Here is a 26,507-nt window from a genome sequence, read left to right as displayed (position 1 = left end):
ATGGGAGAAACTCCCCAAATACAGGTGTGCCAAGCTTGTAGCGTCGTACCTAAGAAGACTCAAGGCTGTAATCGCTGCCAAAGGTGCTTCAACAAAATACTGAGTAAAGGGTCTGAATACTTATGTAAATGTGATACGCAAAAATGTCTAAAAACCTGTTTTTGCTTTCTCATTATGGGGTACTGTGTGTAGATTGATGAGGGGGAAAAACAATTTAATCCATTTTAAAATAAGACTGTAACGTAACAAAATGTGGAAAAAGTCAAGGGGTCTGAATACTTTCCGAATGCAACTGCATGTCCATGTGTGTATGTCAGGTCATAGTCCATGAAGTACCAGGTCAGGAGCTGGAGGTGGAGGTGTATGACAAAGACCCAGACCAGGATGACTTCCTGGGGAGGTAGCTACATCTCACTGCCTGTCCATGGGTTTCTGTGTGCCACACTGCCACTTTTGACTGTTTCCCTTCCCTTTCACCTCACATAGTCCTGTAACTGAGTAGAAAGAGTATAAAGTCTCCTAGTGTTTTACATGTAGTTTTCTCTTCCCTTCCTTAAATACGGCTGGATCTCTTTTCCTTCTTTTTCTCCATTGTCTTGTTTTCTCTGTTTTTGTTTATTTCTCTTTTTGTCTCTCTCCCACTATGTCCTTTCCTACAGAACCAAGATAGATTTGGGTATCGTGAAGAAGTCCACAGTTGTTGATGAAGTGAGTTATTTTGAGTATTGAATGTCTGACACGGTTAGACACTACTTTGTCATCACAATCTGTATTTTTGTTTCTCAGTGGTTCACCCTGAAAGAAACCAAGTCAGGACGGGTCCATTTCAGACTGGAGTGGTTGGTCTTGCTGCCCAATACGGAGCGACTGGAGCAGGTCTGCATCCGTATCCTCCCTATCATAATATTCCTCCCAAAGTTAATGTTACAGCAGTATGAGGCCCATTCCGTCTTGTTTGATTATACACTGTGGTGACTGTGTACGCTGGCAGTGAGCTGTAGTGAAGGAATGTGCAGAATGAAAAGTACTTAGAGCTAAGTGCCTCTCCCCTCCTCTCAACTCCTCCCCCTCTCCCTTCCTCTCCCAGGTTCTTCAGAGGAACAAGAGCTTGACAGCGTCCAGTAAGACTTCTGATCCCCCCTCGGCAGCCATCTTGGCAGTGTATCTGGACAAGGCTGAAGCCCTTCCTGTGAGTCACACCTCGTCAACCTCCCCCCTCCTCCTCCTCCTCTCTCAGCCCTTAAGCTGCATCCTGTCTGTGGCTGCGAGGGTAGCGCTGTAACTGTCACTAGGGTTCTTGTTACACAGAGTTGTTCCCCACCCTCGGCCCTTGTTCACTTCCCATCACTGATCTGAGATAATTGCAACATCGGCTTTAAAGGTTAGCTTTCACGACATGTTGTTTTCACCTATCCAGTCCTGTCTGATCTGCAAAAGGAAGTGAATGGGAGCCAAGGAGAGGGAACAACCTTCTGGAATGAAACACCCATAGTGGTGCTGTGTTTAGACTTCCTGAAACTCTTGGCACTCAACTCTGTTTCCTCTTTCTACTGTTTTTCGGCGGTTGCTATGCAACATCTATGCCAGTGGTTACCAACCCTAGTCCTGAAGAGCTACAGAGTGTGCAGGCTTTTGTTACAAACCCAGCACAAGCACATCTGTTTCAACTAATCAAATCGAATTATCAATCACTTGATTAGTAGAATTAAATTATTTTAGTGCTGGGCCGAAACAAAACCCCCTGTAGTGCTACATTAATAAAGTGTTAACGTTGTTTGTGTGTTTTATATGTTGATGTGTGTTTGTATGTGTGTGTTTTAGATGAAGAAGGGCAACAAAGAACCCAGTCCCATGGTGCAGTTGTCTGTGCAGGACATCACTCGAGAGAGCAGGGTAAGACTACCAGAGTAGTGACTTACGAGACTTATTCCATCCGGCTCCTATAGTGGAACAAAGGACCAAACGGGGCTACCATAGTAACAGACTATCATAACCCTTTGCTTTGAAGTCAAACCCACTCCTATTTTTCATTCTCTCTATTCCTTAACACTGTTTTTAGACCTGTTGGACGACAATCAACCCAGAGTGGGAGGATGCCTTCACCTTCTTCATCCCAGATCCACGCAAGCAGTCAATAGACATTCAGGTACCTTGATATTCTAACTCCATAACATGTTTTGCACCAATTTGTTATTATTTGAATGCATTATTTCTGTCTGTTTCCTCATAGCAATCTGTTGAATGACCACACTCTTTCCTATGTGTGTATTCTTCATTGAACATTCTCACTATCCTCCCATCTCTTCCAGGTGAAAGACAACGACCGGATTCAGACTCTAGGTAGCCTGTCCATCCCGCTGTCCCGTCTGCTGTCCAGCCCCAACCTGTCTCTGGACCAGTGGTTCCAGCTTGACAAATCTGGCCCTGCCAGCCGCATCTACATCAATACTGTGCTCAGGGTAAGGACAGGTTCCTCCTCTCAATCCCAACCAACAGTAAGATGGATGCACATCTCTAAAGCTCAGTTTGGCCTATGTGTAATGCATTCTTCTCTTTCTTTCTTTCTTTCTTTCTGTCTCTCTCTTTGTTTATCTCTCTCTTTATCTGTATCTCTCTCTCTTTGTTTCTCTCTATCTGTCTTTCTCTCTTTGTTTCTCTCTCTCTCTGTTTCTCTCTTTGTTTCTCTCTCGTTATCTGTCTCTCTCTCTTTGTTTCTTATGTTTCTCTCTCTCTCTTTGTTTCTCTCTCTCTCATTGTTTCTCGCTCTCCCTTCCTCTCTCAGGTGCTATGGTTGGATGAGGAGAACATTCCCACTTCCTCTACAGAGGCAGCTAGCCTAGCAGCTGGTCTTTCAAAGATACGCCCCCAACAGACCTCCCATGACCCCAGCTTTGCCACAGAGGTAAAGCATGTAATATACATGGACATACATGTTATTGTTAGAAACTAAGGTAGTTACAATTAAACCAAGTTAAAGTGTGATTGCAATGTTGAAGAGTCTGAGTCTATGATGAATTTCAGTGTTTTGTTGTTTTAGGGGGTGCTTAGAATCCACCTTCTAGAGGGCCAAAATTTGGTCCCAAAGGACAACATGATGGGGGGCATGGTAAAGGGCAAGAGTGACCCCTATGTTAAGATCAACATCGGGGGTGAGACCTTTGAAAGTCGTGTCATCAATAGGAACCTCAACCCCACCTGGAACGAGATTTATGAGGTACGATATCAACCTAATATTATCTTAATTTTCAAGTCGGAACATTTTAACAAAACAAATAAATATTTGGTTAAAACGGACAGTCATACCACTGTACGGTTATAATGAGTTCAAGGAGGCCTCTGGTCATCAGAAAACAGAACCATAGAAAGAGTGCTTATCAACCAGTGATAATTTTGAAAACTATTTTAGATGTAGTTTTAGTGTTAGTCTTTATGACTAAATGACCTTTTAGACTTAGTCACATTTGAGTATTTTCATCCTTAGTTTTTGTTGTCAGTCGGATAAAACTCTGGACAATTTTAGTCTACCGGTAGTTTTAATCACAGTAATTTTATTGGATTTTTCCCCCATGAAATAATCTATATCATCACGTGCACATTAAGATAGCCTTATCCAACTAGACCTACTATCCCCTCGTATAGCTGGCACATTGCTATTGTGGCAGATTGTAACCATTGCCAGCCATGATTTACCATAGGCTACAAAGCCTTGGCTACAGGTAAACAATTTAGGTTATACATCTCTTTTCTCCCCATCATAAACCTTGGGCTAAATAACAATGAATCCCCTAACAGGTGGAGAATCGGAGCTTTCCAACAATGCCAGAAATGTTAGGCTACTGTACTCCTAATATTCAGCAAATAGCATTCATATTTCCAATCGGGGGAAAAAACTACTGCGGTCGCATTTGCGAAGCGCGAGAGCGACAACACAGATGAATAACATAGAGCTTCTGATGTGATCAAAGCAGAAATAGCCCACATGAAAGTAAGAGAGAGTAAACATTATTGTTTCTAGTTTAGGTTAGTTACAACTAAAGTGAATGCGCACCGGTTCAAAAGATTGACGAGTGACTGAAGTGACATCCCGGGAGCTGTGTGGTAGAGCCAGACCGCGCAACTGAAAGACGTTCATTCTGCCAATGAGAGGATTGCATTAAATATTCTGCAAAGGCATTCATGTTTATGATTGGACAAATCAGAAGAAAAGGAGCTTCATGTCAAATTGAATGTCCATTAGTCTCACGTGAAATCCTCGTCTCGTCACATTTTCGTCAACTAAAATGAAAACTAATTTCTTACATTTATTGTTTTTTACATGGCATCTCACATCGTTATCGTCAATAGCTTTCGAAAGGAGAAATTGGTCATGGGGCGAATCTTTTTCGTCATAGTTATTGTTGACGAAATGAACACTGTTAACAACCAGGACAGCAGTCTACCAATGAGTATTTACCCATTATTTAGAGGAAAATATTAGGTGACCTCAAAATCTCAATGCTTCCCTGTGTGTTTCCAGTTTTAGTATGTAGAATATTGCTTTTACTGAAGCTGTTGTGTGTTGTGTTGTCTCCCAGGTGGTTCTGACCACGCTGCCTGGCCAGGAGCTCCATGTAGAGATATTTGATAAGGACATGGACATGAAAGATGACTTCATGGGCAGGTATGCAGGTTGTGACCCAAATGGCAATATATTCTCTATATAGCGCACTACTTTAGGGTGTCATTTGGGATGCAAACGTAGTCTCTGGGAGCTAGATAGATTTCTATGTGTGGTGACTTTGGCACCCCCTTGGGCAGGGACATGTAACTACTTCCACGGATTAGATTTTGCTCCATATTCCGTTTGTTTGTACAGTTGTTTGCACTCTAACCTGATATTCCTATGTACCTATACAGGTTGAAGATTAGTTTGAAGGATATCATCACCTCTCAATACACTGACCAGGTGAGATCTGCCTGCCTGCATCAACATGACTTCATACTTTCCTTCACACAAACAGATCACTGCATATGTTACCATCCTATGTAAAAGCTCATTAGTTTCCCTGTTTCAGTGGTAGACTACACTGAGTTGTTATCTCTGTGTTCCAGTGGTACACTCTGAATGATGTGAAGTCAGGTCGTGTTCACCTGGTACTGGAGTGGGTACCTACAGTATCAGAACCAGGCATACTGGACCAGGTCAGTCCTTCTTCCTCTTTTAATAGAGATATCGTATTGTGATCAGAGAATCTCTTTTGCAAAACATAAGCTTTATAATAGGCAGTATTAAACAGTAGTGTAACATGTCATGGGGTTCCTGAGTGGCGCAGCGGTCTAGGGCACTGCGTCTCGGTGCTAGAGGAGTCACTACAGACCCTGGTTCAAATCCAGGCTGTATCACAACCGGCCGTGATTTTTGAGTCCAATAGGGTGGCGCACAGTTGGCCCAGCATTGTCCGGGTTTGGCCCGGGTAGGCCGTTATTGTAAATAAGAATTTGTTCTTAACTGACTTGCCTGGTTAAATAAAATAAAAAATAAATAAAATCATTATACACACTGCCATCAGAGTAATGCATCCTTGTACACAGTGCCATACAGACCCAGTGACCTGTGTAAATGTCCCTAAGGTGTTCCAGTTCCAGTCCAGGCAGTCCTACCACAACAAGGCGGTTCCCTCTATGGCTCTACTCTTTGTGTTTGTGGAGAGGGCAGACGGCCTGCCAGTGAGTCTTTGCACCTCTTTCTCAGTTTGGAGGGGGTCTTATGATTTTGTGTGCAGGGCTAATGTTAATGATGTTTATGTTTAGAGGACTAATTATATTTTGCATATGAACCTGGGTGCCTCTTTTGTGCACATGTAGTGTGTTTGTTTATTTATTGTGGTGTGTTTCTAGCTGAAGAAGAGTGGGAAGGAGCCAAAAGTGGGAGCTGAACTTGTTGTGGGGGGGACTTCCCATAAAACTACGGTGAGACAGACAACCCATTCAATGTGTCCTGTTAAAATTTGACATATGACACTGTAAAACCATTCAATGTGTCTTAAAAATAATATTTAATATTAATATGGTATTCTACCCCAAGCCATAAGACTGCTGAACAATTAATCAAATGGCCACCCAGACTATTTACATTGACCCCCCCCCCCCCCTTTTGTTTTTACACTGCTGCTACTCGCTGTTTATTATCTATGCATAGTCACTTTACCTCTACTAGATGTACAAATCACCTCGACTAACCTGTACCCCCGCGCATTGACTCTGTACCGGTACCCCCTGTATATAGCCTCATTATTGTTATTTTATTTTTTATTTTATTTAGTAAATATTTTCTTAACTCTATTCCTTGAACTGCATTGTTGGTTAAGGGCTTGTAAGTAAGCATTTCACGTATATGGCGCATACAATTTGATTTGATATTTTGATCTGTGACAGTGAATTACTGCTCATGCCTCCTTTCTATCTCTATTAAGGTGTGTGATCGCACCATCTCACCCCAGTGGGATGAGGCTTTTTACTTCCTGGTTCATGACCCCAGAGAAGAGCTCCTCATAGTGAAGGTAAGTGTGTATGTTAAAATATTTTTTTTTAGATCAGAGCTTAAAGATGTGAGTTTTTATAAAAGGGTACTATACTCTTCACAGAATTACGAAGTCATTCATCCATCTTCCATTTTCTCTTCTCCTCTAGTTGTCTCACAGTTGGACCTTGCCTATTGGTTCTCTGGTGGTACCAATCAGAGAGCTGCTGTCAGAACCAGATCTGGTCCTGGATCAGTGGCTGAGTCTGGATGGAGCCTCACCTGACAGTCAGATTCTACTGAGGGCTGAACTCAAGGTGAGACACACTTGCACTTAACAAACACTCTATTACTCTGTAGGAGCACTTTAGACGTGTGTTAATTCACTGCATGATATTTTGTGATAAGGTTATATGGTGGTGTTATTAAATGTGTTGTTCTACTACAGCTGCTGTGTCCCAAGAAGTGTGAGATTGATGTGGAGAGGGCAGATCAACCCAGAGCTCGAGCCGCCTCTACTGCTGAACAGAGACTGGAGGGAAACACAGTGCAGAAGAGGTAGAACAAATGAGGGTGTCCTAATACATACATACACACAAACACACACGATTAACCAATTTCTCTTTTATTCCACCAAGTCTGCTCAGGTCTAGTTCAGTGGACACTCCCAGTGCTCCAGTCCCAAGCCTTCCCTCTATCCAAGCACCAGAGCCAGAGAAGGCTAAGAGATTAACAGCTACTGAGATGGTCTCTGGGAAAGTACCTGAGGAGCTCACTGAGGAACCCAGTCCTCCTGAAACACTCCCCACACACACCAACCCTGATCCCAGCTTTGGCTCTGAGGTGAGATACAGTATGCCAGTGAAGGCCATTATTACAGTGGTTTTCTTTTGAGGTATACAGTACAATACCACATACAGTACTGTGTGAATTAGGTATGTCATGCTATACTGCTGTATTTGTGCAGTCTTGTTACTAGTGTTTGTTTTTAGGGGGTGCTGAGAATCCACCTACTGGAGGCCCAGAATCTTATCGCCAAGGACAACCTGATGGGTGGCCTGAAGAAGGGCAAGAGTGACCCTTACGTCAAGATCAACATCGGAGGGGTCAAGTTTAAGAGTCATGTGATCAAGGAGAACCTCAACCCTATCTGGAACGAGATGTATGAGGTATGGAGGGAGTTGTAGTTTTTAGGAAAAATGTGTTGTGTCTATATACATTTTGAGCCATAAACCCACATTAACTTGTATTTTGTCAGTACAGCCCCATGTACATAATATATTATACAGTATGTAACGTTGTTCATCTGAGGAAGCAGGAGTAGACCAAGGCGCAGCACGTGTTCATGATGTTTATTAATAACCTGAACACTGAAACAAAAAGCAACAGTGCTGTCAGGTACTCACACAAAACAGAAAACAACTACCCACAAAACCAACATGGAAAATGGCAACCTAAATAGGCTCCCCAATCAGAGACAACGAGAAACAGCTGTCTCTGATTGGGAACCAATTCAGGCCACCATAAACCTACATACCCCTAGACCATACAAAATCCCCATAGATAAACAAAAACCCTAGACAAGACAAAAACTAAACAAACCACCTTTGTCACACCCTGACCTAACCAAAAAATAAAGAAAACAAATATAACTAAAGTCAGGGCGTGACACAGTATTGCATAATACTTAGGGTAGTGTTACATCAGTCTAATCATAAACATATAGTAGGGTGTTCACCCATAAAAGGATTAATTAATTAAAGGTTTACACAAATATGCCCATTCAATTCAGTAAGAAAAACAACAGTCCAAACCCCATGTCTCTACCATACAATGCGTTCGGAAACTATTCAGACCTCTTGACTTGTTCTACATTTTGTTAGGTTACAGCCTTATTCTAAAATGTAAACTGAAATCACATTTACATAAGTATTCAGACCCTTTACTCAGTACTTTGTTGAAGCACCTTTGGTAGCGATTACAGCCTTGAGTCTTCTTGGGTATGACGCTACAAGCTTGGCGCACCTGTATTTGGGGAGTTTCTCCCATCCTTCTCTGCAGATCCTCTCAAGCTATGTCAGGTTGGATGGGGAGCGTCGATGCACAGCTATTTTCAGGTCTCCAGAGATGTTAGATCGGGTTCACGTCCGGGCTCTGTCTGGGCCACTCAAGGACATTCAGAGACTTATCCCGAAGCCACTCCTGCATTGTCTTGGCTGTGTGCTTAGGGTCGTTGTCCTGTTGGAAGGTGAACCTTCACCCCAGTCTGAGGTCCTGATCGCTCTGGAGCAGTCACCACCATGCTTCACCGTAGGGATGGCACCAGTTTTCCTCCAGATGTGACACAGATGTGGCATTCAGGCCAAAAAGTTCAATCTTGGTTTCATCAGACCAGAGAATCATGTTTCTCATGGTTTGAGAGTCCTTTAGGTGCCTTTTGGCAGGGCAGCCAGCTCTAGGAAGAGTCTTGGTGGGGATGGCATCCCAGGTGTACTCCAATCAAGTTGTAGAAACATCTCAAGGATGATCAATGGAAACAGGATGCACATGAGCTCAATTTCAAGTCTCATAGCAAACGGTCTGAATACTTATGTAAATAAGGTACTTCTGTTTGTTTTTTTATTATACATTTGCAAAAATGTAAAAAATAAAAAGGTTTTCGCCTTGTCATTATGGGGTATAGTGTGTAGATTGATGATGCCATTTAAAAAAAAATCCAGAATAAGGCTGTAACGTAACAACATTTGGAAAAGTCAAGGGGTCTGAATACTTTCTGAATGCACTGTATGACATTACTTTTGTGATTCAAGCATGAAGCATCACCCATCAACTCACGTGGTTGCTATGACTTAAGCACCACCCACTAAACCTGACCTGTATGGATCTCAGCCACTCCGACAAGCCCTCTGATTGGTCAATGCGTTCTGATCGTTTGAGACTAGCCAGGATCTATCTATTCAAACAGGGACCACAGAGCCTGCCTCATCCACATATCCATGGATCATTTTTAATTTTTTATATTCTGCTGTCAGTTTAATTACATTTACAGTTCATAAAGGTTAAAACATTGTAAAATAAACACCTATACAGCAATGTTCCCTCTAAACTGCGCGCGTCAGCGGCCGCGCACTTCCTGCAGGACTGCCGCGCAGAAGATATGCCAATGACGTGCAGAGACGCAACAGATTGAATTTAACTGAATTCGCCCCATTAGTTTCACCAAATATATCACTGTTTTTCCTGTGATCGAATCAACATTATATCAGCCCCTTTTCAATGTAACTAAACAAATCAAACGAGTCTGCTAGTTGACAAGTTATTAGCCCAGTTATAGAGAAGTATAGGTCAGACATGGGGAGTTACTGCTTCCTACAAGCAACACAATCTCACACTCAATTCGTGCAAAAATATACACAATAAGTATTTCAGCAGATTTCGTGATATTTCAGCAGATTTCGTGTGTTTCTGTGTGGCTTAATTCGTGTGAAAAGACCCCAAAAATGGTGTGATTTTATTCGTAGGAAAAGACACATTTTTGTGCGACTTCATTGATAGGAAAAAAACATTTGGTGGGGCAAACGAGTCAGGACTTTGATAGATTTTGGGCAATCGTGTTCTACACTGCTTTTTTTTTGTCCCACATTTATTTATATAAAAAATAAACGTGTTAACAACCCAATATTGTTAATCAACCAGGTTGTCACCGAAATATATATAATATTATATGCCTTACGTTTTTTATTTTTTATTATTTAATGCCAATGCTGTTTTTTATGCTTGTTTTCGCTTAATACTTTGGGTTAATGGTACTATGTCGGATTTTATGAGGGTCGCCAGATTGGAGTAATTAATTCATCAATAAATGTGGGGAAACAAAAGACCTGAAAAAAAAATCTGTTTGGTTTAAATTCCTCTTGTGTACCTTCATGGCATTTTCAACTATAACGAATCTGGACTATGATCAATTAAGCCATATCAATGCAGTTAAACAGGTTAAAATAAAGAATTATGTTGGCTTATACTTATGGAACTTCCAAGGCTGTTTCATGATGATTATTATGGTCGTGTCAATCTCACGTCTAGTTATGTGATCTAGTGGTGGGAAGCATTCTGTTTTTCAACATTGTGTTGGGTGTAATTACATTGATATAAGCTACAATGGGCGTGACGGATAGAAGTAGTCACTACACGTGGGATAGAGACTTACATCAACGCTGCCTGAAGCTGAATGGAAAGTGCTCTACCCTGACCAGTTATTCAGAAGAAAACCCTCTGTGACTTTTATCATTATTACAATGTCTGCTGACATTGAACATAGCTTAGGGTTAGGGTATTTAATTAATTTCAGACTCCTATGCCACTATTCCCAACATCCTATACCCCATAGGTTGTAAATAAACCCTTTTTTAAGGTGATATAATTTGTATAATTATTATAGGGCTGTGAAACCCATAGCCGAATGACTTCAGCATTTCTCACCATTTATTTACGAAAAGCAATTTCCGTTTAATAGCAGGTAGTGTCCATTTATTTACAGTAGTGTGTTGATTAATTATTGCTTTCTTCAGTGGAAATACAGAATATGTATAAAAATGCCAACTATACCAAAGCTAAATCAAGCAGAGATTTACGACTATATAACCATGTTAATCATTACTGAAACATGCAAACTACAAACATTTAACCAGAGGAAGATAATTAATACAGGAATCTAGTTGGCTATAGCATGAGTACAATCAAAGTGAGTGTGTGTATATTTGTGTAAGTGTGTGTGTGTATTATAATTTCCCATCATAAAAATGTATTCCCATTCCCCAATCAAATACCTTCATTGATACCACAAAAACAAAACAAAAAAATCTGTATTTTTTCTCCAATCTGGCAATCCTCATAGAATTCGACATGTATAAAATGCATTATGAAAGAAATGGTGTTATGTACACGAAAAAGTGGAGCCTTGTATTAACTGGATTATGGGGAAAAAAATTGTAATATAGGCTCCATGAAATGTGAAATGTGTTATGAAGAAAATTGTGTAGGCTTAATTAATAATAATTTATAGTATTTTGTAAAGTGGTTTCTTGCATCATACAAAACAATACAATGCAATTTACAGTCACCTATTTGGCCCATGGTGTTACAGACTGAGTAAAAAAATAATTAATTAATGTCAAGCCCTGGATAATGTAAAAAAAAAGAAAAGAAAAAAAAAAAGGTCTCATGCAATTGAACACAACATACTGTAGGCTATATCATAGAAATCAAAAGCTATTTCCATGTGAACATTTTATGTGATTTCCCCGATTGGTTTTGTTGGTAAGCCTACATTATGCTCAAATAGCCACAATAGCCTGTTGCCTACTGTCTCAAACTGTAAGGGTACAGCCTCAGTGTTCATTGTAAACGCATGCCGGAAGTTGCACAAAATTCCACAATGTTCAAGTTTCCCCTCAAAAGACCTCACATTTGCTACGTGCCCCAAAGAATTAGAAACTAATTTCTAACAATTAAAAACTAGACAGTTCTGATAAAGATATGTGTACTCACCAACGCCCAGTCACCTTACTAACTGTCTATGCCTGTTGGTCACTACCAAAGTTCCCACATTCTAGTTATATAGGTTATATATTTTATGGTTTCCTAGACCACATTCATAGAATTTAGAACGAAGTACCATTCTATCCATTCCGCAACTACACTACATGACCAAAAGTATGTGGACACCTCATCGTTGAACATCTCATTCCAAAATCATGGGCATTCATATGGAGTTGGTCCCCCCTTTGCTGCCTAACACAGCCTCCACTCTTCTGGGAAGGCTTTCCACTAGATGTTGGAACATTGCTGTGGGGACTTGCTTCCATTCAGCCACAAGAGCATTAGTGAGGTCGGGCACTGATGTTGGGCAATTAGGCCTGGTGTTTGATGGGGTTGAGGTCAGGCCTCTGTGCAGGTCGGTCAAGTTCTTCCATACCAATCTCGACAAACCATTTCAGTATGGACCTCGCTTTGTGCACATTGTCATGCTGAAACAGGAAAGGGACTTACCCAAACTGTTGCCACAAAGTTGGAAGCACGGAATCTTCTAGAATGTCATTGTATGTTGTAGCGTTAAAATTTCCCTTCACTGGAACTAAGGGGGCTAGCCAGAACCATTAAAAACAGCCCCAGACCATTATTCCTCATTCACCAAACTTTACAGTTGGCACTATGCATTGGGGTAGGTATCGTTCTCCTGGCATCTGTAAAACACAACTTCGTCCATTGGATTGCCAGATGGTGAAGTGTGATTCGTCACTCCAGAGAACGCGTTTCCACTGCTCCAGAGTCCAACGGCGGCTAACTTTACACCTCTCCAGCCAACGCTTGGCATTGCGCATAGTGATCTTAGACTTGTGTGTGGCTGCTCGGCCATGGAAACCCATTTTATGAAGCTCCTGACGAACAGTTCTTGAACAGTTCATGTGCTGACGTTGCTTCCAGTCCAGAGGCATTTTGGAACTTGTTAGTGAGTGTTGCATCTGAGGACAGATGATTTTCACGCGCTATGTGCTTCAGCACTCGACGGTCCCGTTCTGTGAGCTTGTGTGGCCTACCACTTTGCAGCTGAGCTGTTGTTGCTCCTAGACATTTCCATTTCACAATAACAGCACTTACAGTTGACCGGGGCAGCTCTAGCAGTGCAGAAATTTGACAAATGGACTTGTTGGAAAGGTGGCATCCTATGACGTGCCATGTTGAATGTCACTGAGCTCTTCAGTAAGGCCATTTTACTGCCAATGTTTATCTATGGCGATTGCATGGCTGTGTGATCTATTTTATACATGGGTGTGGCTGAAATAGCCAAATCCACTAATTTGAAGGGGTGTCCACCTACTTTCGTATATATAGTGTACCTTGTGATGTCATGGCTAGCAGTTTGCAATATGTCATTTTTGCTGGACAATCACAAAGTAGCCTAATACAATGATAGTTTACAATTGGCTCATTCATCCCCCTCCTCTCCCCTGTAACTATTCCCCAGGTCGTTGCTGCAAATGAGAACGTGTTCTCAGTCAACTTACCTGGTAAAATAACGGTAAAATAAAATAAATAAAAAATAATAATGATCACTTAGGTGCCTGGAGTGTCACAAACGATATGAACAGGATCAGATGTCTCTTGATCAGATGTCTCTCGATCTATTTTTAAACTTGGTTTGAGCTTTCGTAGTGTCCGTTGAGTTCTTACTCTGATAATTAGAACCTGACATAATGAATCAAAAATCATTTGATTGGATATTGACTCAAATATGATTCTGGCAGTGCTAGAAGACCATTTTGCCTTACCCTGTAATCTTCTGATTGAATAGGGCCCCTGTTATTTTAATTAGGCCAAATGCTTACTACTGCTGTCGGGAAGGAATGCAACGTTTCAACTAAAGGTGTACTTTAAAAAAATACCTATGTTAGGTTCTAATTATCAGAGTAAGAACTCGATGGACGCTATGAAAGCTCCTTCTCGCTAAACCTTGCATCTTTATTGCTAGGCAGGAAACTAAGTGATATGGGCAGTAAACGGTTCCTTTTCCCTTAACCTGACCTCGACCCCCTTATCCACAGCTCTCTCCCCCTTATCCACAGCTCTCTCCCCCTTATCCACAGCTCTCTCCCCCTTATCCACAGCTCTCTCCCCCTTATCCACAGCTCTCTCCCCCTTATCCACAGCTCTCTCCCCCTTATCCACAGCTCTCTCCCCCTTATCCACAGCTCTCTCCCCCTTATCAGTACTGCCACATGTGACCGTTTTCCCTGCACTCAGCCCCTCCCAAGCTTCATTGCACCCCTCATGTCTCTACTATAACTAATGATTAATAATAGTTCAAGCTCAGAAATCCAAACCCATCACCTAAGTAATGTGTGGTCATTTGTAGCAGTTATCCTCAGAGTATGGTCATAAAAATAAAATGTCAATTTTTGTTTTCTCACTGAAAATGTTTTGTTTAGCCTAAATACTCAAATAAAATGCAGGTACTTACCAACACCCTCCTTCACACAACTGACTCCAAATCTGAGTAACTGTCTGTTAAATGGAATCTTTGATGTCATCCGCATTGCGATGTCATCATTTATGACCATGACATTACCACTCTTAAGGGTCCTGAGCCCTGTGTGCATTTGCATAAAACACATTGAGTGAAGATGTTGCATAAAATCCCCCATAATTTAATCTCAAAATCATTGAAATGGTTGAAAATAAACCATTTGTCACGTTTAAATATTTCCTGTGAATTATTTTTTTTTTTACATGTTTTTTCCAATTACCTTGACTGTTCTCTGAATAGATAAGACATTTGCTTCAAGTAACTCCTAAGCAACCTGTATAGCAACTATAGAATTGACCCCAGCTCTGGCCAAGTGTAACCAACATTGTATTCTGACTGTAGTCAACCTTGTTTTCAACTTTAGCTCTCTGCAGCACTCTCTTCTTTCGCTATCTAATTGTGGTCTTTGTCTGTGGAAACTGTTCTCTATAACTCAATTTCATGAAATATATTGCTCTCTGATGAGTGGAAAGAGTGGAAATGTGTACTTTGTACACTTAACTGTAAAAATATTAGTATAAAATATTTTACATTTTGTCTATCACTGTCTGTCGTGCTCTATATGTGTGATTCCTCCCTATGGTTTTAACATCATTGTGATGTTTGTCCCCAGACTGTGATGACACCACAGGCAGGTCAGGAGGTCCAGGTAGAGCTGTATGATAAAGACATGGACAAGGATGACTTCCTGGGCAGGTGAGAAACTGGCACTCTATTCCCTATATAGTACACTACTTTTGACCAGAGGCCATAGGGCACTGGTCTGGTACCCAGCCGATGTCCTGTAATGTTTTGTTACCCTGTTGTTGTCTTGGTTTGAAGCATTCTTTGTAGTTCCCTGTAAGTGTTTAGTTTAATTTTGGGCTACAATGATGCTCCATTTTTTTTGTACAGGTGTAACATCAGTATGAGAGACATCATACACTCCCAGTATACAGACCAGGTAAGGTTTACATGTCTCCCTCTTCTCTTGTACTAAATAATGTCTGTACTCTCCAATTTGTAAGTCGCTCTGGATAAGAGCGTCTGCTAAATGACTTAAATGTAAATGTAAATGTCTTACATTGGAACACTCATCTTCATATTGCATTACTTTTAGTTTCAGAACACTCTATCTGATGTGTGATTTGTGTCTGTTCCAGTGGTACACTCTGAATGATGTGAAGTCAGGTCGTGTTCACCTGGTGCTGGAGTGGGTACCAACAGTATCAGAACCAGACAGACTGGATCAGGTCAGTTCTATTTCTCTCCTCTCTGTCTCTACAAATGTTTTTTCCCCTTCTTCTTTTGCCCTATTTCTCATTCTATTACTAGTTGTTAACCTTTTAACCACCTGTTTTGATTGGATTTAACTCTAACCTCCTCATGTTTCAGGTGCTGCAGCTGCAGTCTCTCCAGTCCTACCAGAACAAGGCTGTTCCCTCTACTGCTCTCCTCTTTGTCTATATGGACAGAGCCCACTCACTGCCTGTGAGTCACCTCAGACACTGAGCCACTTTGAACTTAAAACCCTGGCATTGGTTTGTTGTCATTGGGTCTGTTGTTTTTTGTAGCTGTAATATGGGTTAAGCACAGATGTTGCTTTTTTATTTTGTCTAGTGTCTCACAATAATTTTTTGTTATGAATGTTGTATTTTTGATCTCTTTGTTTGTTGTAGTTTAAGAAAAGTGGGAAGGAGCCAAAGGCTGGAGCTGAGCTAGCTCTGGGGAAGACAACCTACAGAACCAAGGTGAGATACAGTACATGTAGAGCTGAGATGTTTGACTTGTAACAGGATCTGCCGTGAAAGAGAACTTATTTGTCTCTCTGAAGGTGTGTGATCGCACCAACTCCCCCCAGTGGGATGAGGCTTTCTACTTCCTGGTTCGTGACCCCAGAGAGGAGATACTCATAGTGAAGGTGAGAGTTCAGTCTGGATGGAGTTGCTAAACATGGATAATGTTTAATCTAAACATAATGTCACTCACTAGGGGTGTAACGGTGCACATATTCGTACCGAACCGTTCGGTAAAGGGACCTCAGTTCGGTCCGCACTGTGAACCCGAAGGAATAAATGTAAAAAATTATATTGACAAAATAAAAACACTAAGCCTATATACGTTGCGCTGTAGGCTTATGCCTCTTGAGTAAATCTGTGCTGATAAAACATTTCAGGCTATTCCGTTAAAATAACTAGAGCCTATGTACACGTTGTAATCAAAATTAAAATCTTAATGGCCGCATTTCAAATTGTTCTTTTGTTAAGCGCAGCCGGCAACTAGTTCTGTATGATGGCGAGTGTTGGGATCGATAAACCAGAATTGGAGGATCCTCCATCATTTAAATCTCCAGGTTGGGAACATTTTGGATTCCCAGTAGATTACAACGGCGATGGACAGAGAGTTGTGGATAAAAGATTAACAGTATGTCGCCACGCTCAAAGAGAATAGCTTATGCAGCTGCCAACAACTCAAATATGTTGACACATTTACGCTGACATCACGTATACCGGAGCAAGATGGAAACGCAAAGAAACACAACATTGTCTCCCCTCTGCATTTTCTATTTTTTTATTTCACCTTTATTTAACCAGGTAGGCAAGTTGAGAACAAGTTCTCATTTACAATTGCGACCTGGCAAGCAGCCATTGAAGCAGCCCTTGTGTCATGTATTTCTAGGAGTGGTGGGTGTAGAGTCAGGCGCAGAGAGCAAACTTCCAAAGAAATGGGTTTATTTCGCGTAGTCAAGCCAAACCAACAGGCAATGCCCAATGAACACATATGTCTCCAAAACCGGGAAGAACATAATACGCAGGCACAAAAAAAAAAAAAAAAAAAAAATATATATATATATATATATATATATATATATATATATATATATATATATATATATCACCACTGACAGTAGGATAAGCCCGCACAACAGCAAGCGAGCACTAGAAGTTTAAATAGACAAACTAATGAACCAAAATGAGCAACAGGTGAAAACAATCAGACAAAACCAACAGAAAGGAAAAAGGGATTGGTGGCAGCTAGTAGACCGGTGACGACGACCGCCGAGCACCGCCCGAACAGGGAGAGGAGCCACCTTCGGTGGAAGTCGTGACACCTTGGCAGCTGATTCTGACATGGCCAAAGAAATTACAAGAGCGATAGGTAGGCTATGTTTATATATTTTGTACAGTATTTGGTTTGTAGCACCCTGTAGTGTGGTGCGTACTGGCAGCAGAGAAATCAGGCGCAGGAGAGCGAAAACTGATTTAAAAACGGTGTCGTTAAATATCCATAAACCACCGTCAACAGAACAATACAATAAATGGGTCAAACAAAACCCGGTAAATACCAGCATACCGTGCATAAGCACTACAAGAAACAATTACCGACAAGGACGTGGGGGGGACCAGAGGGTTAAATACACAACATGGAATTGATGGAATTGGAACCAGGTGTGATGGAACACAAGACAAAACCAATGGAAAATGAAAAGTGGATCAACGACCGCCGAACGCAGCCCGAACAAGGAGAGGGAGCAACTTCGGCGGAAGTCTTGACACACCCCTTCTCTGTGGTTGAGAATAGGGGGTTTCAGCACCTCGTGAAAGTGCTCGAGCCACGTTACGAACTTCCCTCTTGCACCCATTTCAGCAGACAGGTAGTACCCGCTCTATATAAGCAAGCCAAAGCCAATGAATTGGCCAATGCACCCTGTGTTGCGCTTACTTCACAGGGACAGCCTATTATATTACGCCAGAGTGGGAGATGTACTGCGCTACAGACACGCCCCCTTTACGATAGTCACAAGTGCGTATCTGGCACTAAAGGAGGCAGTGTCATGGAGCGTTCATAACCAAGTAGGAAGTGGGATTTTACCACATATGACTGGGAAAAATCCACTTGAATGGCCCTTCAACTTCTAATTTAGTGGGAAACTCATCTATAATTCTGAGCACCCACTTCTCCCACATGGTGACCTCTGATGTAACCTACTAAGGAAATGCCTCTATAACAGCATTTTCGGGAGTTAAATGCAACAACAAAAGATTATTCATAATAATCCATCTATTATTGTGTTTTGTTTTACTTTATGATTTGCTTTCAAGCCTAATAGCTGTACTCTTAGTTTATAGTTGACGTAGCTTGTTGGCAGTTAGCCAGTTGTTCAAATCACATGAATGCGTCCAACTGGTATTTGCGTCTATTAAATTTCCACCTCCCATAACGCCCAACATAACAATCCTGTCACAACAGTCAATCCCGGGAACATTGTGAATGCTGAACATTGTGAATGGCATTTAATTTCCCCGCTGTACCCAAACCAAACCGAACCATAACCCCACTGTAAACAGCTTGCCCAGTCACTGTGAAATGCAATTCATCCATACAAATCTCCCATTCTACCTTTTTCTCTTTTCCTTTCTAATTCACTCTGTATTTATCTTTCTCTAGCTCTCCAGTGCTTGGGATCAGGCGATAGGTTCTCTGGTGGTACCAATCAGAGAACTGCTGTCAAAACCAGATCTGGTCCTGGATCAGTGGCTGAGTCTGGATGGAGCCTCACCTGACAGTCAGATTCTACTGAGGGCTGAACTCAAGGTGAGACACACACACTTATAGTCGCACTCACAAACATCAACTATCAATGTGAGGAACAAAATGTACCATATAGTACACAAAGTGCTGCATGTATGTAATTTAGCAGACACTCTTATCCAGAGCGACTTACACTAGTGAGTGCATATATTTTTGTACTGGTCCCCGTGGGAATTAAACCCATAACCCTGGCGTTGCAAGCGCCATGCTCTCCCAACTGAGCCACATGGGACATGTTATGTACTTTACCTGCACCTAGCAGTCTAATCTTAAAGCTATTGGTAAGTAATTAGCTGCATGTTTTCGTTCACAGATCCTGAACTCAAAGATGACTGAGGGTGTTGGGCTACCACAAGGTCCAGAAACTATTACTCTTGGGAGATACAGTGAGGAGCAAGTTACTGCGACCAATGAGGAGAAACAACACAGTGAGGTGCCCTCTGAGGAGTGAGTTTTGTTTTGGCCCCTCCCAGTATTCAAATTGTTGAATTGTAATTATAAGTTGATTGCAAATGTATGCAGTGTAGGGTTTTCACGTGGCAAGGGAACAAAACATGAAGCGGACAACATTTCCTGAAGAAAACAGTCCTAATGTTGGAAACAAGCATGTTGTCCCCCAGAATGACATGTTTTTTATTGCACACAATATGTTACATACAGCAGGTTTTTTAAAGGACCAAAGAGTTTCATCTGCTTTGTGTTTTCCTTTTTGCCACGGAAAATCAGGTATCGTATGTTTGTGATACTGGTATCGTGACAACCCTAATAAAGTGTATGTAAATGATAAAACCCTTCAACATGTGTGTCTCTTTGCGTGTATTCTCAGGTCTGTTGCAGTCTCCAGCCAACCCGCTGTCTCAGAACCTGAAGAAGAGCTCTTTGAGGCTGCCAAAGAAGACCCCAGCCCTCCTGAGACACTCCCCACACACACCAGCCCTGATCCCAGCTTTGATACTGAGGTGAGATCCTGGATGTGGATGTCTGTATATGGGTTTCAAGATGCATTCTGTGGATGTGTTTTTATTGAAACCAAGAGTTTATGTATTAACAAGATAGATTCTTATTGATTTTGATATGAATTGCATGACCGACTACAACTTTATGGCTGCAGGTGAAAGTATTGACGTGTGTTTTTGACCGACAGATAGAAGAGCAAGAAGACAGTGAGGTGGAGGAACCTATCACCATCACCCAACAGTCACTCACAGCAGACACTGAGGAGCTCCAACCCTATCAGAGGCCAACGGCAGGGTGAGCTCCATTCAACAACGCATGCAGAGAGCTTTTTATGTACTCTGACTCTGCATAGACAATCTTCAGTGTGGTGAAGCAACTATAAACATGCTGTGTGTGTGTGTTTGTGTTCCTGTGTGTGTATACTCAGGTCTGGTATAGAGGACATTGCCAGAGCTACAGTGTTTAGCCTTCCCTCTGTGTCTGTACCTGAGAAAGCTGAGGCCATGCCTGATGTCGTCCTTGAAACACGCCCTCCTCACACAACACCTAAGCCCAGCTTTGGCACAGAGGTGGGTGCTTCACTGAAGGGACAACACAAATATATTGCTTAGACCAATAGTTTGAACCAAAATGTAAAGGATTTAACCAAGAATGTGTCAAAAAGACTATAATATTTCATATTTTGAGAATACTAGGATGCCTTCAAAACGTGCTTAAGTGTCACTGGGGTTATCTTGTTTGTCCTGTAGGGGGTGATGAGAATCCACCTATTGGAGGCCAAGGATCTGGTTGCCATGGATAAGCTGATGGGGGGCCTGAAGAAGGGCAAGAGTGACCCCTATGTCAAGATCAACATCGGAGGGGTCAAGATTAAGAGTCATGTGATCAAGGAGAACCTCAACCCTATCTGGAACGAGATGTATGAGGTATGGAGGGAGTTGGAGTTTTTAGGAAAGCTCATCTCTCTAGGACAGGGTATTGGACATTGTGTACATTTAAATGAGCAGTAAAATGTATTGTGCGGTGCTGTAAAAAGTAAAAGCTATACATTTTAGAGTTTAGAGTAGAGATTGTTTGTATGAGCTGCAGTGTCTCCACTCGTGGATCATTATGAAGGGTTTTGTCGTAAAAATGTATCTGAGACCACTAGAAGTTTGTGACCTTTATACATTTTCTTCCTTATTATCATGTAATAGTATTCTTTATGTGTTTTGTTATTGATTTTCCCTGATGTGTGTTTCCCAGACTGTGCTGACCCCCCAGGCTAGAGAGGAGATCCAGGTAGAGCTGTATGATAAAGACATGGACTCCGATGACTTCCTGGGCAGGTGTGTTCTAACTGGGCAACTATACACTGTTTAATCAGTAACCTGTTATTGATACTCAAGGGATACGTCCCAAATGGCACCCTATTCCCTTTATAGTCCAATACTTTTGACCAGAGCCCTATGATCCCTGGTCAAAAATAGTGCACCAAGTGAGGAAACAGAGTGCTATTTGGGATGCACTCAAGATAAGAGGTACTGTCTTTATACACTTTGGCCTTATGGTAGACAGCTTTGCAAAGTTGTTCTACTTTTCTACTATTACGTATCAAACAGATCTATATAAGAAGTCACAAGAATCTAATGCCATTTTGGACAGTTGCCAAAACATTTTCTTTTTGTGTGTGTGCAGGTTTATGATCAGGCTGAGTGATGTCATCAGGTCCCAGTACACAGACCAAGTGAGTCAAGAGTCTTTATAGAGAAAGTCAGGGCAGAGTTTGGAATTGATTTAATTCCTCTGTCCTGTGGCCCTTTTATCACTTGTATTATAAGTTTTGATTGTGAGGTTATTACTGTTGTCACAGTCTAGCTTTACATTCTACTTCTACTGATTGTGTTAGATTTGTACACAGCGAATATTTCTGTGTTCCAGTGGTACACTCTGAATGAAGTGAAGTCAGGTCGTGTACATCTGGTGCTGGAGTGGGTACCAACAGTATCACAACCAGACAGACTGGATCAGGTCAGTCCCACTCCTTTCTCAGTTCCTTCTGTCTCTCTCATCTCCTATCTCTTTCACTAGGATTTCAGTTCAGCAATCTCTTTCCTCCCCATCCTATCAGTCACTCCAAGAACATCTTTCTATTTGCAGAAAGCAGTTGATTCACATTCCATAACTCCTGCTATGTGGTATAACAGAGCACAGATGTCACGAGATGTCTCAATGTAACTCTTTCCTCCCCAACCTCCAGGTGCTGCAGCTGCAGTCTCTCCAGTCCTACCAGAACAAGGCTGTTTCATCTACTGCTCTCCTCTTTGTCTATATGGACAGAGCCCACTCACTGCCTGTGAGTCACCTTTGACCTTTTATTTTGTTGTTATGTTGCCATGATCTTGATGGCCTACTGTCATCTGATGTTTGTGATAGACTGTGATGCTTCACTTGGTTATTTTCTCTTGTGTTGTTTCATTGCTGATACATTATCTCACCATAATAGTCTTACATTATAAAATGTTTTCCCTTATCAGTTATGTCTTTAAGTGACCTAGACTGACCTTTATCTGTGTTTCTAGTTAAAGAAGAGTGGGAAGGAGCCAAAGGCTGGAGCTGAGCTAGTTCTGGGGAAGACAACCTACAGAACCAAGGTGAGACTCAGCTTACAATATCACGCTTGTAATTTGTCTTAGATTGACCAACTAACGTCTCTTTTCCCTATCTCTCTTAAGGTGTGTGATCGCACCCACTCCCCCCAATGGGGCGAGGCTTTCTACTTCCTGGTTTGTGACCCCAAAGAAGAGATGCTCATAGTGAAGGTGAGTGGTTGTTTGAGTGTCATTGCAAGCACTTTGCTTTTTCTTGCGTTACTCATTTACAACAATATACAATTTCTTTATTGTCCGTTCATGTGGACATTTTGTTAAAGTCAGCAGCAGGTCAGAAACTTAAGGGTGTCTCCGTCTCTCTCCATCTCTACATGTAGCTCTCCAGTGCTTGGGATCAGGCGATGGGTTCTCTGGTGGTACCAATCAGAGAGCTGCTGTCAGAACCAGATCTGGTCCTGGATCAGTGGCTGAGTCTGGATGGGGCCTCACCTGACAGTCAGATTCTACTGAGGGCTGAGCTTAAGGTGAAAAACACACACACACACTTCTGTATCCTCTATTGTTACTGTTAAAATTATTACTTACAAAATGTATCTTTCAACAGATTCTGGACTCTAAAATGGTGGAGCTGATAGGTCAAGGGACACTGCCGTGCGCTGCAGGAAACTGTGGGCAGGTGAAGCTGTCTCTTTCCTATGCCTCAAAGGAGAAGAAACTCACCATTGCAGTCCATTCCTGCAGGTCTGCATCTGAGTGTTTGCATCAACTCAACTCTTTTCATATAGCAAGAGCACAAAGTTTGTCATTGTCAGGTCACATGATGGTCTGCAAACACTACTGCCCCCTACATATAGCCTAGCTTTGAACTCACTGCTAAAGAAAGGGTCCATTCATGTAATGATATCCCTATTATATATTTTCAACAAATTCCTCATACTGTACCTCTTTCTCTTACTTTACCATTTGACCACACTGGTTTTTAAGGCCATGGATCATGTTATATGTTGTGTGTTTCTGTATAGGGATCTGGAGTCCTCCAGTAAGGATGGCCTAGACACCTACATCTCCCTCATGCTGCTGCCAGACAAAACCAAGGCCACCAAGAGGAAGACCAGCGTCAAGAAGAAAGACCTGAACCCAGAATATAACGAGAGGTGTGAGATGTTATGTGTGTGTGTCTCACTGCCAACTGAGTCATTTGAAACTATCTGTGTTAAATGGCGGCAGAGTGTAAAAGTATTGTCCCTGCCCCTCTGTGTAGGTTTGAATTTGATCTGTCTGTGGAGGAGGCCAGGCGCAGGCATCTGAGTGTGTCGGTGAAGAACAGCTCAGCGTCCTTCAGGAGCAGCGATATCATTGGACAGGTCAGCCTGGGCTTGGATTACTGCATCTTCTTTTATGGCTATATTTTACTCATCATACTAAACTGTATCAGCTGGGTAGCTTTTGGAGTAAACATGGGTGTCTGAACCTTGTTTTTGTTCTTTCTCACCTGGTGCAAATGATGACTCATGCTTCTGTTCCACCCATGCAATATCATGTTAGTATTATGCAAATGACACTTGTTTTGAATGCTGTGTAAAGTAATATTTGTTCTTACCAAACTTCTTCTTTCAGGTGCACATAGAGCTGGCTCAGATTGACCTGGCCTCTGGTGTAACAGAATGGTGAGTAGTAGCCATAAAACAGGTAGCAATTAACTAATTGATTGATTGCACTAACGAAGGTTGGTTGACTGACAATTTAGCCATAATACACTGACCTTGACGCTGTTATTATGTGTGCGTCTTCTCGTTGGAGTGGTAGCCATACAAAATGATTGATGAATTAATTAACCCACTTTTACTTTAACCCTCCCACAGGTTTGACTTGAAAGAGGAGGCTGAATAGTGGATCTGTCTGCAGCTGTCATACCTGTTATACCAAAGGTTTAAAGTTAACCTGTACAGCTTAACTCACGCTGATGCCTTCCCCCACCTACCTTTACCGCTACTGCAGCCTGCTCTGTCCTTTCACCTCGCGTCACTTGTCTGCCTGTTAATGTCTATCTCCATATATTCACATATCAATATTATCACTAAAGACAGGGCAACTCAATATGTCAAACAATTTGGATTGGACCAGAAAGTCATCTGTAGTTTATACCTAGTATTAATAGATATCAAGTAATAGTTATGAAGGTGAAAATGTGTAAATACTTATGAATGTTACATACCGTACTTTAAGAAGGCTAAGGGTTATACCTGCATACTTTAAGAACTGATGAGGGTTATACATCCTTATGAAAGTTACTTTTGAAGTTTATATTACCAACTTGTTAGGGTTATTTGAAGATCATATGAAGGTTATGTACGTTGAAAGTTAATGAATGATAGCTACATGCATTTATCTTGCTAGAGTAATCTATCAGTGAGGAAGGAGTTCATGTTATCAAGGTAAAGACACTCTTTTCTGAAACAGGAAGTGAATAGGGACCAGTAAAACATGTTGTCAGGATCAGTTCGGTATTTGATAATACCAAAGTAACAAACATGATTTGGAAGATATATCAGGGAATAGCATAATATATTATGGAATGTTGTTTGTTGTGGAACATTGTTAAGTATGTTAATATTAATAGAAGGATAATGAGGAATATGTAAGATTGAAAGTACAGTATTATGGGCTTAGATACAGTAAGGGTCCTTACATATTCAGTCTCATGTAGTCAGATACACAGTATACCTTAACCCACTCAGTGTCTAGTCAGGAACCTTACTAAAAGAGCATTGATTTTATGCTACCTTACTTTGCATTATGTTATTACACAGAGACCACCACTATAGTATATACAGTACTGCCATCCATGCATCATTATCCATGTGACATCAACTCAATAGCCAAAGTCACTCTGCTAATACAGATTACAGATGCCAGTGGTGTTCAAAAGTGTTACATGTTTTACCAGTTATTAATTTAAAAGTGAAAAGAAATGATTTATTTGTTGCCATTTTTATTTTCCTCATTCATTGTCATAGTGTTGATGCATTAATTCACTATGTGCCATTCCATTTTGTTACATATCTTTTTGTTGGAACTTTTAAGACATTTTACTTGCCCTTGTGTTACTATGCTGCTTTGAAGTGTTTTACATTTGTTTTCATGTGCATCTTTTTTTTATTGCAGCTGATTTGATTGTTTTATTTAGTTTTAAAGCAGTACAAAATTTCTCATTTTTTAACACATTACAATTGTGCATCTTTCCACCCTAGAATATTGGGTGTATTCTAGAACAATATTCTATTATGTTTTTGCCAACATGAAAATACGATTTTGGACTGAAAAAGAAATCACAGTCTGCATCGTGGCAGTCAAATAAACACTTTTTTCTCCTATAGAGTTATTTGTGGTTTTTGGACTTACCTTGGGGTTGATATCTATCATCTATCATACATATAGTATTAGGATACTTGATTACGCTGGGACATTTATATAGAACCTTTGCAGTCTTGTCTACTTTAAGCTACTATACTAATAAAAACCAATCATTGCATTTGCAATGATCTCTTAATACTTGTTAAGCATTAACCTAAGTTTACTTCTAACGTAGACATTCCCTACCCCGGGGGGGGGGGGGGGGGGGGGGGGCTTCATTTAAATTACCCATCTTCCATTTTTCTCCATGTGATCCAGCTTGATCAGAATAATCTAATTCATATTTAATGCCATCTTTGAAGACCTCAAAGTTCTTCTGAAGATGAAACCAACACATATGACCTTCAGGGACAGGGATAAGACAGCCACTGTGCAGTTTCACAGGACAGCA

The 26,507-nt window shown here is 41.3% G+C and overlaps 1 protein-coding gene across 1 annotated transcript in view; it reads left to right on the top strand.

Annotated features, from left to right (window-relative positions):
- esyt1b (extended synaptotagmin-like protein 1b) overlaps nucleotides 1–26,076 on the top strand; it is a 37,525-nt gene extending 11,449 nt beyond the window's left edge. Inside the window, exons 10-52 of the mRNA XM_055914634.1 lie at nucleotides 318–400; nucleotides 660–708; nucleotides 787–876; nucleotides 1,088–1,189; nucleotides 1,822–1,893; nucleotides 2,060–2,146; nucleotides 2,310–2,459; nucleotides 2,783–2,902; nucleotides 3,038–3,214; nucleotides 4,575–4,660; nucleotides 4,897–4,945; nucleotides 5,092–5,181; nucleotides 5,611–5,706; nucleotides 5,878–5,949; nucleotides 6,453–6,539; nucleotides 6,670–6,816; nucleotides 6,948–7,057; nucleotides 7,138–7,342; nucleotides 7,492–7,668; nucleotides 15,196–15,278; nucleotides 15,477–15,525; nucleotides 15,725–15,814; nucleotides 15,957–16,052; nucleotides 16,241–16,312; nucleotides 16,396–16,482; nucleotides 19,011–19,157; nucleotides 19,468–19,601; nucleotides 19,981–20,113; nucleotides 20,299–20,405; nucleotides 20,539–20,680; nucleotides 20,861–21,037; nucleotides 21,357–21,439; nucleotides 21,789–21,837; nucleotides 22,032–22,121; nucleotides 22,351–22,446; nucleotides 22,673–22,744; nucleotides 22,826–22,912; nucleotides 23,080–23,226; nucleotides 23,307–23,443; nucleotides 23,725–23,856; nucleotides 23,964–24,066; nucleotides 24,320–24,369; nucleotides 24,565–26,076. Of these exons, the coding sequence (XP_055770609.1) occupies nucleotides 318–400; nucleotides 660–708; nucleotides 787–876; nucleotides 1,088–1,189; nucleotides 1,822–1,893; nucleotides 2,060–2,146; nucleotides 2,310–2,459; nucleotides 2,783–2,902; nucleotides 3,038–3,214; nucleotides 4,575–4,660; nucleotides 4,897–4,945; nucleotides 5,092–5,181; nucleotides 5,611–5,706; nucleotides 5,878–5,949; nucleotides 6,453–6,539; nucleotides 6,670–6,816; nucleotides 6,948–7,057; nucleotides 7,138–7,342; nucleotides 7,492–7,668; nucleotides 15,196–15,278; nucleotides 15,477–15,525; nucleotides 15,725–15,814; nucleotides 15,957–16,052; nucleotides 16,241–16,312; nucleotides 16,396–16,482; nucleotides 19,011–19,157; nucleotides 19,468–19,601; nucleotides 19,981–20,113; nucleotides 20,299–20,405; nucleotides 20,539–20,680; nucleotides 20,861–21,037; nucleotides 21,357–21,439; nucleotides 21,789–21,837; nucleotides 22,032–22,121; nucleotides 22,351–22,446; nucleotides 22,673–22,744; nucleotides 22,826–22,912; nucleotides 23,080–23,226; nucleotides 23,307–23,443; nucleotides 23,725–23,856; nucleotides 23,964–24,066; nucleotides 24,320–24,369; nucleotides 24,565–24,592 (4,440 nt within the window). The 3' untranslated portion in view covers nucleotides 24,593–26,076. The remainder of the gene's footprint in view (nucleotides 1–317; nucleotides 401–659; nucleotides 709–786; nucleotides 877–1,087; nucleotides 1,190–1,821; nucleotides 1,894–2,059; nucleotides 2,147–2,309; nucleotides 2,460–2,782; nucleotides 2,903–3,037; nucleotides 3,215–4,574; nucleotides 4,661–4,896; nucleotides 4,946–5,091; nucleotides 5,182–5,610; nucleotides 5,707–5,877; nucleotides 5,950–6,452; nucleotides 6,540–6,669; nucleotides 6,817–6,947; nucleotides 7,058–7,137; nucleotides 7,343–7,491; nucleotides 7,669–15,195; nucleotides 15,279–15,476; nucleotides 15,526–15,724; nucleotides 15,815–15,956; nucleotides 16,053–16,240; nucleotides 16,313–16,395; nucleotides 16,483–19,010; nucleotides 19,158–19,467; nucleotides 19,602–19,980; nucleotides 20,114–20,298; nucleotides 20,406–20,538; nucleotides 20,681–20,860; nucleotides 21,038–21,356; nucleotides 21,440–21,788; nucleotides 21,838–22,031; nucleotides 22,122–22,350; nucleotides 22,447–22,672; nucleotides 22,745–22,825; nucleotides 22,913–23,079; nucleotides 23,227–23,306; nucleotides 23,444–23,724; nucleotides 23,857–23,963; nucleotides 24,067–24,319; nucleotides 24,370–24,564) is intronic.
- Nucleotides 26,077–26,507: the final 431 nt, after the last annotated feature.

The sequence above is a fragment of the Salvelinus fontinalis genome, chromosome 3 (genome assembly GCF_029448725.1).
Source record: "Salvelinus fontinalis isolate EN_2023a chromosome 3, ASM2944872v1, whole genome shotgun sequence".
NCBI classification, from domain to species: domain Eukaryota; kingdom Metazoa; phylum Chordata; class Actinopteri; order Salmoniformes; family Salmonidae; genus Salvelinus; species Salvelinus fontinalis.
The sequence above is the reverse complement of the archived record's forward strand: the minus strand, read 5'-3'. Positions and strand labels throughout refer to the sequence as shown.